The following is a 16,154-nucleotide window of genomic DNA, read 5'->3' on the forward strand; positions in this document are numbered from 1 at the left end:
GTTCCAGCATTTTGGGGACTCTCTGCTTCAGTCGCGTTAGAAGATTGTACCTACAGTAAGAGATAAACCTTACCAGACTCTACCATCCTCCTGCCAGGTGTGTGTACTCTGGAACCCCCGTTTTATATAGTGACAGAATACATGCCGTATGGGAACCTGCTGGATTACTTGCGGGAGTGCAATCGGGAGGAAGTAACTGCTGTTGTCCTGCTGTATATGGCTACCCAGATATCCTCTGCCATGGAATACCTGGAGAAGAAAAACTTCATCCACAGGTTAGCAGAATGTCTTGACTTCTGTAAAAGGAGGGTGAGAGTGTGGGTCTGGGTGACCTTCCATGAGGAACTTGGATAAGATCTGATTACATGCTTTTAAGGAGAACTCTTGCAAGTCCTGCTCATTAGGCAATTGCCTCCTTAACAGAATAGCTTTGTGCCAGCTATTCTCTCTAGACAGAGCTTAATATATTTCAGGTTTTCTAAACAACCCTGAGCTTCTAGATTTCACGTGAGGGGAAACATAGCAAGTTTCCTCTGAGAAAAAAAGTTTAAAATGTTAAATATCTCGATTAAATATTTGAAGGCTCAGACAAGTTAGGAGAACACTTTGGGCAGCAGCGGTGAATAATTTGTTACCTACGCAGCTCAGTGTCTCCTGTGATCATACCATCTCCCCCCCCCCCCAAAAAAAAGAATTCTTCACGTCCCATTTTCTCCACTCCTGTATCTTTCGTCACTTAAGTCCTTGCATGGAAATGTAAATCCTGGTATGGCAGGACACTAGAGTAAAATCAAGGAAATTTACTGTAGTACTCATATTTTCTTGTTGTGTTTCAGTTTTGCCTCTCCTATGAATTGCATATGCTTTTGTCCAATAGCTGTCTCTCATCTGTTCTTGCTTTGGTGTTTTAAGAGTTCCATGAGTCCCTCAGAGAATAGTGACTACAGTTTGTATTCTGAAAGGGCCTTTGTTTTGGGGTACATTCTTCTATTGCAGTAGACTGTCGTCTGTCATCCAAATTGCTGCCTTGTTTGGCATGTTCAAGAGGCATGAATTTGGAAACTTAAGCCTCTTTAGACCAGAATCAAATAGTATTCAAGTACCTTTCTATTTCCCTGTTCTCTGATTTGAATTTCAAAGCTTCACATAAGATGATTGCTCAGCATGATAGCATAGTAAGATTTACTGCGCTCAGCGGAGACTGTCACTGGCTGTTTAGTAGCAACCAGAAGCTGATTTACTGTAGCCCATTTTCATGCTTGCAGTGTACTTAATTAAAAGTGTTCCATGTCAAAGGAGGGAGTGCCATTTATCTTGGCAGAAGCTTTGGCCTTGTTGCAAAGAGTACAACTTGGTTACGGTGCTTCAGGCCTTTGCTCTAAAGAAGTGAAATGTTGTTGTTGTTTAGTCGTGTCCAACTCCTCATGACCCCATGGACCAGAGCACACCAGACACTCCTGTCTTCCACTGCCTCCCACAGTTTGGTCAAACTCATGTTGGTAGCTTTGAGAACACTGTCCAACCATCTCGTCCTCTGTCGCCCCCTTCTCCTTGTGCCCTCCATCTTTCCCAACATCAGGGTCTTTTCCAGGGAGTCTTCTCTTCTCATGAGGTGGCCAAAGTCTTGGAGTCTCAGCTTCACGATCTGTCCTTCCAAAGAAGTGAAATAATGAGGCACAAATACGGACTTTGCACAGCTCACATTCTTTACCACCTGTCCCCAGCTGTGGATTCTGCACTCAAAATAAACTATGCAAATTTATAGCATGCAATTTGCACAGCATCCTTGCCTTCATTTTGATTGCTTGAGAGACCACAGTGAATATGTTAGTGATGCATCCCTGGGTGTTATAAAACATGGAGGCGAACAGAGAACAAGCATGCCAGGCACCAAAGCTGTACCTTTCAAACGCTGAAGCGTTGATCAAGCTCCACATGTTAGTAAGCAGATCTCTAGAACCACAAAGGCTAAATATGTTCCTGTGCAGCCAGTGGCAACCAGTTTTGAGCTGTAAAATCATATTCACTTATCTGTGCCAGAAGGTTTAGGGTGAATCTTGATGGCACCAGAGGTCGTCATTCTGCAGTGTCTTTGTTTACACAGGGATCTAGCAGCTCGCAATTGTCTGGTTGGAGAAAACCACGTGGTGAAAGTGGCTGACTTTGGATTAAGCAGACTGATGACTGGAGACACTTACACAGCTCACGCTGGAGCAAAGTTTCCTATCAAATGGACAGCCCCAGAGAGTCTGGCCTACAACACATTCTCAATCAAATCAGATGTTTGGGGTAAGAAGGGAGAACATTGCTCTTATGCATGGAGTTCCTGTGTACATTTAAATGTGGGCTGCTCTGGTATTCTTAGAATGAGCTCTAATCTAATACAGCTAGAAATGTATTTTGTCCGAAACCTCATAGTCAGGTTGTAGAGAACTGTTGACACCACCTAAAGGTAAGACCTTTTCGCTTATGGAGCACAAGCCAGTGGGTAAGCTGGGGCTGTCACAAAGAACACTGTAACATTGAAGTACCTCTTATCTCTTCAAAATCATAAACATAATTTTTCTTTTGGGTGGGAAACCTTTCTACCACATTTTGATTAAAATCTGTCTGCCGGTGGGTAGTTAAAATTACTTCGTGGCTGTCCCTGCAATATAACCTGAAGTTGAGGCTTAAGAACCTACAGTGGTACCTCTGGATGTGAATGGGATCTGTTCCGGAGCCCTGTTTGCGGCCTGAAGTGAACGCAACCCTCGTGTGTGCGGGTCACGATTAGCCGCTTCTGTGCATGCGCGTGACATCATTTTGACCGTCTGCGCATGCGCGAGGGGCAAAACCTGGAAGTAATGTGTTCTGTTACTTCCGGGTCGCAGCGGAGCATAACCTGAAAGCGCTCAACCTGAAGCAACTTCAACCCGAGGTATGACTGTACTCTGATTAATTTAGATTGCCACATCAAAGAACAACAGCCCCAAATCCTACGAACTTTGCTCTGCGTGCAGTTTCCCTCTACTTTATAAGTAGTAGTTCTAAAGAAGCTGCTTTCTGCCACAGTTTAGGAAACACTGGGTCATGAACTGTCCTTCCTTGGAGGTATTTAAGCAGAGGTTGGGTGGTTGTCTGTCATGGATGCTTTAGATGAGATTCCAGCATTGCAGGGGGTTGGACTAGATGACCCTTGAGATCCCTTCCAACTCTACAATTCTGTGATTCTATGAAATGAGAGGAATATCAGGTTAAAAATGACTTTGTTTAACTTGCAGCCTTTGGAGTCTTGTTGTGGGAGATTGCCACCTATGGAATGTCACCTTACCCTGGCATTGACCTCTCTCAAGTTTATGATCTACTGGAGAAAGGCTACCGGATGGAACAACCTGAAGGTTGCCCCCCAAAAGTCTACGAACTCATGAGAGCATGTGAGTATTGCGTTCTCGTCTTTACCTTTAGTAACAAAACATAGATTGGAGACATCGTGAGAACATGCAGGAGGACGGGCAGTCCTGCCGACTTGCCACAACAGACAGGTTGCATATAGAGCTGGGAGTAAGTCTGTTAGCATGCAACCAGTCTCTTGTCCACAGTGCAAGAGAATCGTTACCAGCTGACATCTGATGTAAAAAATCAACAGAAGCAAAAGACGGGTCCATTGACACAAACTTCCGCTTAGGGGTTTGTGCAGACCCCATGTCACTTAATACAACAGCATCAGTGTTGTATGAAATAGAATCTAGGGGATTTCCATTAATTTATTTGTCTCATGGTGACACAGGGGGAAACTCTTGAAAAAAACAATTCTGACAAAAACCATGGGGTTTGGATCCAAAGTTGCTTGCGTAAAAGGCCATAGAAGTGGAGAGCCCTCCTTCTTTGCAACTTCCTGAGCCCTCCAAAAAGCGTCTCTGGAGAATTGGGAGACCCTTCGCAGTAAGGACTGTAGTAGGGTGGGAGGAATTGCCAAAATAACCACCAGGCATTCCTCAATATTCTTTTCAACTTTTGTAAAGTTAAACACAAACAACAAATGAAATTTCTTTGTAACCAAGCATGTAGACCTCTGTATATTTTTCAACTTGCAGAACACCAAGACTCTGGCGACTGCTCTAAATTCCGAGGCACCAGTTACTTGCCTTTGAGCTGTACAGTACTGTGTCCAGGGACACGGGTGGTGCTGTGGGTTAAACCACTGAGCCTAGGGCTTGCCGATTGGAAGGTCAGCGGTTCGAATCCCCACGACGGGGTGAGCTCCCATTGCTCTGCCCCAGCTCCTGCCAACCTAGCAGTTCAAAAGCACGTCAAAGTGCAAGTAGATAAATAGGTACTGCTCCGGCGGGAAGGTAAACGACGTTTCCGTGCGCTGCTCTGGTTCGCCAGAAGCGGCTTAGTCATGCTGGCCACATGACCCGGAAGCTGTACACCACCTCCCTCGACCAGTAAAGCAAGATGAGCGCCGCAACCCCGGAGTCGTTCGGGACTGGGCCTAATGGTCAGGGGTCCCTTTACCTTACTGTGTCCAGTAGGGTGCAGTATTATGTCTGGTATTACTTACCAAGCAGGAGACAACATTTCAGAAGCAAATGGAAAGGCTGTTTGATGCTGATATGATTAAGACGTTAGGTCAAGCAAGTAATAGGGAGGTTGGAGCCTGTTTTGATCAAATATTCTTCCATTGCCAAGAGATGTTGAATTCAGGGTGGTTCGCCACTTTTTAACAAATGCAGTCCAGTTTTCATAATACCAATAATGGATTAGGATTCAGAGGTTTAGGGCTTGCAGAAGTCAACAAACATAGGATCGTAAAATCCTGTATTATAGAACATTGTTTCATTTGCATGTCTGCTAAACCATAATTTATTGCGACATAGTAAACCTTGGGATATGGCCAGGAGGAGGAGTTCAGAAGCTTTTCCTTCGGCTTTTGCTTGCCATGTTGCCAAGACATAGAGCTTTTTTCTGCTTCTCTCATGCTTTAGGCTGGAAATGGAATCCCCTGGACAGGCCTTCATTTGCTGAGACTCATCAAGCCTTTGAAACCATGTTCCATGATTCTAGCATCAATGAAGGTGAGAATCCTTTTTCCTTATCTTTCAACTTTCTACAAATGTTTACTTCTAAAACACATGATGTTTTCCCTCACCTTTCTAGCAGTTGAGAACTTATGGGGCCGTTTCTTCAAATTGACCTCTGGATTTTTACTGGAAAATGGATTCTTAATTTGTGGTTTGGTGCTGTGAGGATGAGCAGCTGTAAGCCTCAGGATCACACCTCTGTGTGCGTGAGGGGAGAAGCTTTAAAACATCTCACATTTGTGAAGAAATCATTTTCCTGTTAACAGCTGAATATGGGAAACACTGGTTTATTTAAACTGCTTAGTTCATAAACCAGAATATTAAGTTACAGTCCTGATGCTGGTTTGATAAAACTATGATTCAAATAAGCCAGTTTCCTGTAATGTGGAGACAGCCCATTTATTCACAGCCAGAAATGGAAAATTTTTAAACTTCATCCTTCATGCATAAAGAAGAGGAAAGCACACACACAGCAACTCATTCTTTTAACACAAAATCACGGTTTATGATTAAATCTGCTGGGCCAAAGTAAAAAAAATCTTGGGGTTGGAAGTTGGTGAAAGGAAGAGTTGTGCCACAAATAAGCACTTTTCTGTTTCTTGTGTATCATGACTTTCTGAAAAATTCAATTTCCTGGTGGCTTCAACCTAGCTTTTCTATCTAAAATTCTAGTATTCATGTTTGCAGAGATGTGTTTAAACATGTAGCCAGAAGCTGTGAACAGCTCCAATTTAAGATCCCAAATGGATGTGACATGTGATAAGATCTCCCATTGTACAGTGGTGCCCCGCAAGACGAATGCCTCGCAAGACGAAAAACTCACTAGACGAAAGAGTTTTCCGTTTTTTGAGTCGTTCCGCGAGGCAAATTTCCCTATGGGCTTGCTTCGCAAGACCAAACGTCTTGCGAGTTCTTGCGAGTTTGTTTCCTTTTTCTTAAAGCCGCTAAGCCGTTAATAGCCACTAAGCTGTTAATAGCCACTAAGCCGCTAATAGCTGTGCTTCGCAAGAGGAAAAAACCGCAAGACGAAGAGACTCGCGGAACGGATTAATTTCGTCTTGCGAGGCACCACTGTACAGTGGTTCCTCGCAAGATGAAAAGAATCCGTTCTGTGATTCTCTTCGTCTAGTGGTTTTTTCGTCTTGCGAAGCAAGCCCGTTGAAGGATTAGCGCTATTAGCGGCTTTTAGCGGCTTATCTGCTGATCGGATCAGCTGATAAGCGGCTTAGCGGCTTAGAGAAAGGGGGGGAAATGGAAAAAAAACCAGCAGGAACTCGCAAGACATTGTCGTCTTGCGAAGCAAGCCCATAGGAAATTCGTTTTGCGAAGCACCTCCAAAACGGAAAACTCTTTCATCTAGCAAGTTTTCCGTCTTGCGAGGCATTCGTCTTGCGGGGCACCACTGTATTTAGTTTTGCTTAAGATGAGTCATAAGCAGGGAGCTATAATTGAACCTGTTCAGAGTGCTATTACACATGGATGGAGGTACGTGATATGTGCAGAGAACTCTGCAGGAGGAAATGCAGTTTCCACTGGTACTGCACCTCCGTTTTGTGCTTCTGCAAACCTCTCCATCCCCCTAGCCCCTAGCCTTCTGTGCACAGTGCACACCCAGGGGAAGGGGGAATCTCCTTGCATTAGTGCTGATCCTTGTGCTAGCACAGAAATTGAGTTGAATACTGCCATTCATTGAGTAGCTCCTCAGTTTCCCCCTGCAGAGCATGCACTGAGTTCGGGCAAAAGAGTCCCAACAGGCCTGGGCCACCACTCTGGGTGAGCTGACCATGGTTTTGTAGAAAACCCAGAAGCAACACTGGAAGGAAGCTTGAGGTTACTTGTACTGCTTCTTCCCACACGTCTGAGTCCTGTGCATGTATCTCTGGGGTGATGCAGGTTTTCTTTTATGTGTATCAAGCTAGAGGGAATATTCATATCTCTTCTTACCTTCCCTGCGTTGCACGGGACGACCCAGAGTAGTCCACATTTTTTTCCACTGCTGCTTCCATCCTCTGTTCATTCTCTCCTCTTATTTCTGTGTACCAGGCAAGATAGAAAACTTGAGTAATAGGCACTGTTTGCTTCTTGGTGAAAGCTTACCTCTTGTTTCCTACAACAGTCTATGTTGCTGTTGTGGCATTTTGAAACCCTTAGAACTGACCCCTCTCTATACTGGAATTCAGTCTCTTCCTAGAATCTCTCAGTGATCTTTCTTTTTCCCTTGTCCAGTGCCTCTCGTTAGCACCCAGGTCTGCTTTCCTCTTCCTTTGCTGCTCTCTGTTCCAACTATTCCCCTGACGTTTCTTACAGAAGTGGCAGAAGAGCTTGGAAGGACAGCATCTTCTTCATCCATAGTTCCATATTTGCCTCGTTTGCCCATGCTTCCTTCCAAGACCAGGACCTTGAAAAAACAGGCTGAAAACAAAGAGAACATCGAAGGAGTTCAGGAGATTGTAGAGCATTCTGCTTCCAGCTCTGCACCAGGTATGCTTGGTAAGCAAAAAGCTTTGAGTGCTGTGACTTCATAAGTGATTTTTCTAATATTCAGACTTGGGGGCTCCTGTAGGGCAGTGTCTCGAAGAAAGGCCTAGCCGTGGGCTGGAGGCACTTTGCTCTTCTTCTCAGAATCAGTTCTTTCTTCTGCCTTTGTGGTAGAAGGAAACAGATTTGTAGCTTTCTACAGGAGTGGCTGCTTTGAGCCAGCTTCATAGCTGTGTCTCCCCCCCCCCCCAAATAATCCATACCAGAGTGAGAAAAATGGGTAAACGTTCAGTCGACACTCCATGGCTGCAGTCCCTTAAATTTGTCAGAAAACATACATGGGATTAGCATGGGCAAAATAGGATGCAGGTCATTCATTGCAAGCTAACTTTGCAGCGTGAACTGCAAGTGTAATGCTGGAAGAAGTTATTCCTTTTCCTACATAACAAAACTGAAAAGGCTGTAACACTCCGTTTTGAAAACTTTCTCCAAATGAGGGCAACTAAGAATAAGTCACTTCGTAGGTATAGCTGTAATTCATTACTAAATGTAAGGGTTTTAGCAGCATAAATGTGTAAAGCTGTCTTCTTTATAGAGCCTACCACAAAAGAGGTGAAATGAATGTTTCTCAGTACACACAGCTAGGAAGTGCTGACCTAAGAAACGGATTCTAAGAAAGAACTATGCGAAAAGGGACTGATTCTGCTCCATAGATGTCTTGGATTGTCTGAGAACAAAGCAAATTTAATACAGTGGTGCCTTGCAAGACGAAAATAATCTGTTCCGCGAGTCTCTTCGTCTAGCGGTTTTTTCGTCTTGCGAAGCAACCCTATTAGCGGATTAGCGCTATTAGCGGTTTAGCGGCTATTAAAGGCTTATCGGCTTAGCGGCTAAAAGGCTATTAGCGGCTTAGCGGCTTAGAAAAAGGGGGGGGAGTGAAAAAAATCACAAGACTCGCAAGATGTTTTCGTCTTGCGAAGCAAGCCCATAGGGAAATTTGTCTTGCGAAGCGCGTCGAAAAACGGAAAACCCTTTCGTCTAGCGGGTTTTTCGTCTTATGAGGCATTCGTCTTGCGGGGCACCACTGTATCTTCCTAGTCTCACTGAAGCTCTTAAGTCAGAAGTAGAGAATCTCTAACGCTCCATATGCTGTTGAACTCTCATCAGCTTCAACCAGCATCCTCATGGTCAGATTATGGAAGCTGTAATCTGGAAACACCTGGAGAAACATCCTTGCAGTCTCAGATGCAGTTTGATGGGGTGAGGCCGCCCTGCGTACAGGAGATGGGCCACTGATACAGCTCCCATACTACTAAGGAGGTATTACAGGTGTCTTGCAGTCACCTGTAAGCATTTCTCTCCTGAAGGACAAATAGCGTGCAGGCATGGTTTTAATTGGGAAAGTAGCATGGGGGGGTGGGCCCTAAAAATCCTCCTCTTGCACTGTGATTTGTTTCAGGGGGCTGCAGCTGTTAATATATATGTTTTTTAATTCTAGGAGAGCCCAATCATGTCTAGTTGCGGCTAGTAAGCAACTATTTGCAATAAGCCCACACATGGGTGATATAGTACATTGCATAACTTTGTACAGTCAGAACCCCAACCTTCCTAAATACCTGGCAGCATGGTGGAAAGTGTCTGTTCTCTCTCCTTTTCTTTAGGTTTTATCAGAAGCACACAGCAGACCAGCGGATCCCCAGCACTACCTCGCAAGCAGAGAGACAAGTCGCCCAGTGGCCTGTTGGAAGACACCCGGGAGACCACCTTCACCCGAGACAGGAAGGGGGGCTTCTTTAGCTCTTTCATGAAGAAGAAAAATGCCCCCACACCCCCAAAGCGCAGCAGCTCTTTCCGCGAGATGGAGAACCAGCCTCACAAAAAGTATGAGCTGACGGGTAACCTTTCAGCCGTTGGTCCTCTGCAGCACATCGATGGGTTTTCTTTTACCCCCTCCCAGCAGGATGGAAACCTTTGCTCGTCTAAGTGCTATGTTGGGGGCTTCACGCAGCGGAACTTCTATGGGGATGACGGCAGTGGCGGCGGCAGCATGAGCAGCGGTGGGGGCACAAGTACCGGCAGCGGGTGGTCAGGCATCACGGGCTTCTTCACGCCACGGCTGATTAAAAAGACCCTGGGTTTAAGAGCCGGGAGGCCCACCGGTGGGGAGGAAGCCTCAAAGCCTTTCCCCCGGTCCAACTCGACATCTTCCATGTCCTCGGGTCTCCCTGAGCAGGAGAGAATGGCCATGACCCTTCCCCGAAATTGCCACAGGTCCAAAGTCCAGCTGGAAAGGACAGTCTCCACCTCCTCTCAGCCCGAGGAGAACACTAGCAAGTCCAGCGACCTGCTCTCTAAAAGGTGCGAAGAGGTTCCCACTCTGACCAGAGACAGACCAAAAGCCAAACTTCTGCCCAGAGGTGCCACGGCTGTTCCCCTCAAGACCCCTTCTGCGGATGCGGCTGTTTCTGAAAAGGACACTCAGGGGCCAACAGCCACAGCGAGCCTGAAGAGCAAAGAGAAAAACAGCGGGACGCGGCAAGGGTCCCTCGAAGGCGAGGAGAAGTCAGGCTGGCCTTCTCCACCCAAGGCTGTGGCAGTCCTTCCTGTCACCCACAACCACAAAGTGCCCGTTCTCATCTCACCCACTCTGAAGCATACGCCCGCAGACGTGCAGCTGATTGGCACAGACTCTCAGGGGAATCGGTTCAAGCTCTTATCTGAGCACCAGGGCACGGCCTCCAGCGACAGGCCCAGGCGGATAAAACCAAAGTGCGCTCCCCCTCCACCCCCAGTCACGAGGCTCCTAAACCAGCCACCCACTTGCTCAGATGTGACAGAGGAGTTGAATAACGGGGCGTTGGTACAGCCTGGGCAGGAAGCCAGCGAGGGCAGCAAAAAGGTGGTGGTGGTGGCGGCGGCACCTGCCGGTGGAAAAGCCGGAAGGCCTGTAATGCCCCCACCTCAAGTGCCTCTGTCATTGTCTTCCACCTCACCTGCCAAAATGGCCAATGGTACAGCGGGAGCCAAAGTAGCACTGAGAAAGACCAAACAGACAGCTGAGAGAATCTCCGCCGACAAAATCAGCAAAGAGGCCCTGCTGGAGTGTGCAGACCTTCTCTCGAGTGCCATTGCCGAGCCCACCACAAACAGCCACTTGGTGGACACGGGGCACCAGCTGTTGGATTACTGCTCAGGCTACGTGGACTGCATCCCGCAAACACGCAACAAGTTTGCCTTCCGGGAAGCTGTGAGCAAACTGGAACTCAGCCTGCAGGAGCTGCAGGTATCCTCAGCAGCTGCTAGCGTGCCCGGAGCAAACCCTGTACTTAATAACTTATTGTCTTGTGTTCAAGAAATCAGTGATGTTGTCCAGAGGTAGCTACTGTTTATAATCGCCCAGTTAGGAGGAAAGAAGTCTACACCGAGTGGAGGGAGAAGGGTCAGGATGACTACCTTCTGGTGTTTTCCCCCTACCTTGATACTTTGGAAAGGAAGGACTGATACTTGAGTGAGTTTTATGTGAAGTACCTCAAATCACTGAGCTCTCATGTTTACAGGTTCATCTCAGTACATGGGGCAGATGGGGAGGGGGAAGCCAAGCTTCACTTGGGGGGTGGGGTGGGGGTCAGACGGTTTGCAGCTGAGTGAGGAGGGCAGAATGTCAAGAACTTGCCCTAGCCAGAAAATGCTTCTGCAAAAGGGGAGCTTATTCTCCGATTCCCCTTCCAGAAGGTAGGAGAACCAAAAACAGGGCCTTGGTTTGGGGAAGCACCTGCTGATCTCCACAATGTTGTTCAGGTGACCAGAATTATTGGAGAGGGGGTGGGGTGGGATCCTTTTCTGCACTACTGCATGTTTTGACCTTCTGGGATTGTGAGAGAAAGGTTCAGAGGCTCCATTGGAACGGAAGTGGACTGATCTTCCCAAGAGGGAGAGGATTTATTTGGGGGGAAGGTCTGTGGAGCTGCTGGAAGTGGTGCCTTCGTTCACCTGGCTAACTTCCACAGTGCATTTTGCTGCTGTAGTAAGAGTTGCAAAAAAACCTATCCAATATAAGAAACACATCCCTTTTTTTGTCATCCTTCTCACATATTTTACTATCCACGCATCCAGTCCTTCACAGCTTCTTCCATGATGGTTGAGCTGACTTGCCACTGGATCAATCTCTCACTCCCACTCACTCACTCACTCACTCTCACTTGCACGCACACTCAAACTGGCTGTCATCACCTTGGTAGTGTAGCATGGGTATCTAACCTGGCACTCACTTGAGTAATTTGGGCTGTAGCACAAATTTGCCAGCATGTGTCCAAAAGCTGTAATGTCTGTTTTTAAATGTTGATACAACATTGGCCCCCCTCTCCTTTGATAAACTTTGAGGGGCCACCCTGGATTAAAGACACTGCAGAATGCTGCTGTTGCTCTCTACATTCCTTTTTTTATATATAAAAAAATGCTTACCCTAATCCAGCTACTTTTTTGAGGGAACCAGAAACCTGAGGTCATAATGTCTCCTGTTAGAATTACAAACGGGCTCCTTTGGCAGTACCTAGTCAGAGTAATTACTTTACCATCCATATTTTAAAATAGGACCTTTGCCCTATTCAGAATTATGAGATACTGTTTGGTTTTCCTATTAATGCCCTGAATGTGTAGTGTAATGGGGCGAAGGGAGCCAAGAGGGTAAAATTGAGTTTAGTGTCTGGGAGGAGGGGAAGAAGGGGCCCCAAAGTAAGAATGGTCCTCATCACACTCGTTAAGTGTGAAAGATCTTAGCAAATTTGGGGTTCAGTTGAGGATGGTGGAGGAGTTTGCATGCCGTTGTCCTTCCTGTAGATAGCATCACAAGCTTGTGATTGCCTTTTTGCGGCTATCCCTTTTTTTGAGCAGGAAGCATTGGACATCCATATGGTTTGGACACTACTGGTATGGTTGGGTTGGAGGAATGCCCATGCCATCATGCAGACAGTCGATGCCACGTAATGTAAAGCAGGCCTTGGTTTCTGTCTGCAGCTGTTCTTTCCTGTCCTAGAAAATTCCCCAGATTGTCTTGATATGCAGGTGTTATCCACCTGCTGGACTTAGCCATTGTAGTACGGTTAAGGTCTGCCATATGCTGCTATTTCTGTGACATCTCTCTTATAAACACAAGAACATGAAACCTGTTACCTGATATAACACATAGAAATGCTTCTCTCACACAGCTATAGTTCTGTCGTTGCTGAACTGAGGCTTTGAGAGAAGTTGAATTACCCTGGCAAGGTGTATATCTCTTAGGCATGGAAAGAATTCTGGCTCTCAAAAATCCAGCAAATGAGTGCAGCACTTCCTTGTGCCCCCAGAAAGTATTTGGCAAAGGAGGGAAGGCATGTAGTTCTTGCTGGGGACTTGTGTGCCCCTTCTGCCCCACAAGAAAATTCAGCACAGGATCTTCCCATCATTTGTTAGCAGCATTGGTCTTAAATAAAATAAAATAAAAATCAGGGTCTGGTTTGTTTTGCACCTTAATCTTTTTAAAATGCGGCAGTTTTCCTTTTACAAGCTTGAGAGTTGGAATTGTATTGCTATGCTGTTTCTTTTATATTGAACCTCTAGTGATGGTGGAAGGGTGCAAACTTGCCGCTCGTTGGGGCTTTCTCTCCAAAACTCTTGATTTTGACTCCTTCTCCATTGGCTGCACTAACTCAGCAACCACCACAGCATAAAAAGCAACTTCTCCCATGGTTTAGTCTAGAACTAGATTGGCAATGAGCTCTGACAAATGGCCCTTGCTGCTCCGATGAGTGCATGGCAATGGAAAGGTGAAGGGAACCAGTTTGCTTCCTAGTCTGGACTGAATAAATCAAAAGTGAGGTGAAGAGCCTGGCCAGACATTACATTCATCAAATGCAAAGTTGCCGTGAATAAACCAGTTTCTGATTTGCTGAGAATATTGAAGGATTCTGCAGATGCAGGCAGAGAAAGACTTCGGCAAGCACACAGGAAAGCAGAAGACTCTAGGCAGGCTTCTCCTCCTTGATTCTCTGCTGATCTCTCTCCGTAATGGCATCCCTCCCCTCCCCACGCTGCAGTTGGGAAGGTGAAGCTAGCACTAAGCAGAGATGAGTGACCAAAGGAGAAAGGAGACCAGTGGAGGGAGCCTTGTATACCACCTGGTCCAACCCTGCTCAATGCAGGAAGCCCAGGGCAAGAGCATGCCAATGGAATGACTGTCTAGCCTCTGCTTAGAAACCTCCAGGGCCTGAGAGTCTACCATCCCCCTAGGTAACTGGTCCCATTTTCAGCCTTCCCTATTAAAGGAGCGTCTTCTGACATTCAACCTAAGTCTCCCCTTCTGTAACTAAGCCTTGCCTTCTTGGGCTACAGACAGCAAGTCTTTGTCCTCTTCTGTGTGACAGCCCTTTAGGCAGGGCTCTCCCCCCCCCCCCAGCTGGAGCTCACCGGCCCCTCTCAAGTGGGCACCATTGCCACTCTTAAGAGAACAAAGGAGAAGTTCATGGTGCGCTCTGGCACTTCTTTTTCTAGAAAAATAGCATAGCCTTTAGGTATTTGCAGAGTGATGCAATATTCCACCATAGCCTTCTCTTTGTCAGGCTAAACACACCCTGTTTCCTTAACCTTTCCTCGTAGGACATCTTTAACATACCCCAGCCATCTTCACTGCCATCCTCTGAACCCATTCCAGTTTGTCTCTATTTTGCCTCAACTAGCCGGCGACTCATTGCCCAGGGGCCTACTGTTAATGCCTTCTCTGGTCGCCTTTTTGTAGCATTCCTCAGAGGTCCAGTGGCCTTTTCCCCCTTTGGCATAGGCACAGCTGTCAGTACCCATCACCTGTTCCAAGCTCCTTTCCATTCATTGCTGCTGCCCATGGTGACTACTTGGCCACAGGTATCACCTGCTTCCATCCTGCCATAATGACCCCACACTGCTGCATCAGAACCAGGGACATGGGAAAGCCAGAATGTTGAGCAGAGTGGTGAAACCTTTTCATTCTAAGCCACTGGACTGTGCAAGCCTATGTATCCATCCCTAGTGGTACAGCATTTTGTAGAAGAGAGACCCGAAGGGACCCTAGCAAGGGCGCCTCCAACCTAGACATCCTCAGCTCTCAAAATCAATCAATCTCCATTGAATTTCTTGGAGAAAACACTACCTAACCTGTCTGTCTTGAGGAGCTTCAGGATTCTTAGCAGCCAAGGCTTGGCTTAAATGTGACAATTTTTTAGTTGATGAGTAATGCATAGCCTGGTTTTCAGATACCTCTGTGTGTTGGAAGTAGAGGCAACCTAGCAAAATTTTATTCCGGGTGTTGTTTAACCTTTGCATAGACAATTTTTGAAAGGGGGTGGACCCAAAATGTTCTGCTCCAAACAAAACCACAGTCTGTATGTGTTAAGTTGGAAAACAGAAAGTAGGAGCACTGTTGCACACACACCCCACTTCTTGTCGGCAGGGTTGTCTGCAGGCCCAGGCCGGACTCTGGAGTAGAGAATGCAGCCATCATCTCAGCATCTTGGTCCTGTGTAAATATATGTTAAAGGCACACTGTTGTTATGTTCCCTATCTCAGGTACCTTCTGAAGTGGGGGAACTTGGAAAGAAATACATTTTGGATTGCACTACTAACCCCACAAGCAGCAATACAGCAACAGGGAATCTCTGAGGCTTTAGCATAAGGTTAGAAATGGCCATCTTTAAGCTTTCTTGATAGGTTGTCTGGCTGTTTCTCCCAGCCAGATTGATGCATGTTGATCATGTTGAGGATGATCTGAGTTGCAGCACAAAACATCTGGAGGCTGAGGGAGGCTGTTCTGCAGCAAAGCAAGAGGAGGCCAGAATCCTTTCTAGCAGTGCACCATTTTGAACTTCTCACTCTGCCTAGAAGTTGTGCTCTTGGGAAAGCCATAGCTGAAACATAGGGAAATGGACTATGTTTCAACTACAGTACAAGCTTCCAGAATTTATTATGATTTATTGGGCATGCTTTTAGCCTGCCGTTCATCTAAGTAGATCACAGAGTGTGCAGTACACAAACTACATACAATTACGTTCTATGATATTACATAAAATCAGGGTGGTGGTGGTGGTGGTTATAAACCAGTTAAATAGGCATCAGGTTACCAGTAAGAACAGCAGAGATTCAAAAGTACACTGATCAGCAGATCTCACAAATGAACTTGTAGATGGCTGCAGTTGGATGTTGCCCATAGTTCATGTGCAGACAATAGCACAGGGACTCCAACCTGGTCTTAACTTTATTTGGGGGTTGGCTTGTTTTAAAATCATCCTTGATGCCTGATTCTTCATTCTGATTGTTTTCTTTCCTCCCCTGTCAGTTTTGTTGCTGCTGCAGGACTTGGGGGGACAAGAGTTCTTGGCTCCTGTCCATTTTGAGTGAAAACGCCATACACCCGTCCAATTGCTACTTCAGCTTTCCAGAACTAAACTTGTCCTGAAATGGCCCTGGGGTTAGCTGCTACAGTTATTTTCCTCCCAGCCACAAACTTTTTTGGTGGGTGCAGGTGGGGGCTGACCAGTGGTGTTGAATCCCTCTAAATAATCCACATCAGAGCAATTCGGTGTAGAAAAAGATTAGGGTTAAACATTA

The 16,154-nt window shown here is 46.3% G+C and overlaps 1 protein-coding gene across 6 annotated transcripts in view; it reads left to right on the forward strand.

Moving 5' to 3' along the window:
- ABL2 (ABL proto-oncogene 2, non-receptor tyrosine kinase) overlaps nt 1-16,154 on the forward strand; it is a gene marked incomplete at its 5' end in the record, with an annotated part of 82,694 nt that overhangs the window by 34,632 nt on the left and 31,908 nt on the right. For 3 of the 6 annotated variants that reach the window (XM_082229023.1, XM_082229024.1, XM_082229028.1), the window contains 6 exons: nt 98-275; nt 2,105-2,289; nt 3,264-3,416; nt 4,971-5,060; nt 7,293-7,556; nt 9,206-11,052. In XM_082229023.1, the coding sequence (XP_082085149.1) occupies nt 98-275; nt 2,105-2,289; nt 3,264-3,416; nt 4,971-5,060; nt 7,293-7,556; nt 9,206-10,923 (2,588 nt within the window). In that variant the 3' untranslated portion in view covers nt 10,924-11,052. The remainder of the gene's footprint in view (nt 1-97; nt 276-2,104; nt 2,290-3,263; nt 3,417-4,970; nt 5,061-7,292; nt 7,557-9,205; nt 11,053-16,154) is intronic. The other 3 variants (XM_082229025.1, XM_082229026.1, XM_082229027.1) reach the window with 3 other exon arrangements.

This window comes from Podarcis vaucheri, assembly GCF_965113315.1.
Source record: "Podarcis vaucheri genome assembly, chromosome: 6".
Lineage (NCBI taxonomy): Eukaryota > Metazoa > Chordata > Lepidosauria > Squamata > Lacertidae > Podarcis > Podarcis vaucheri.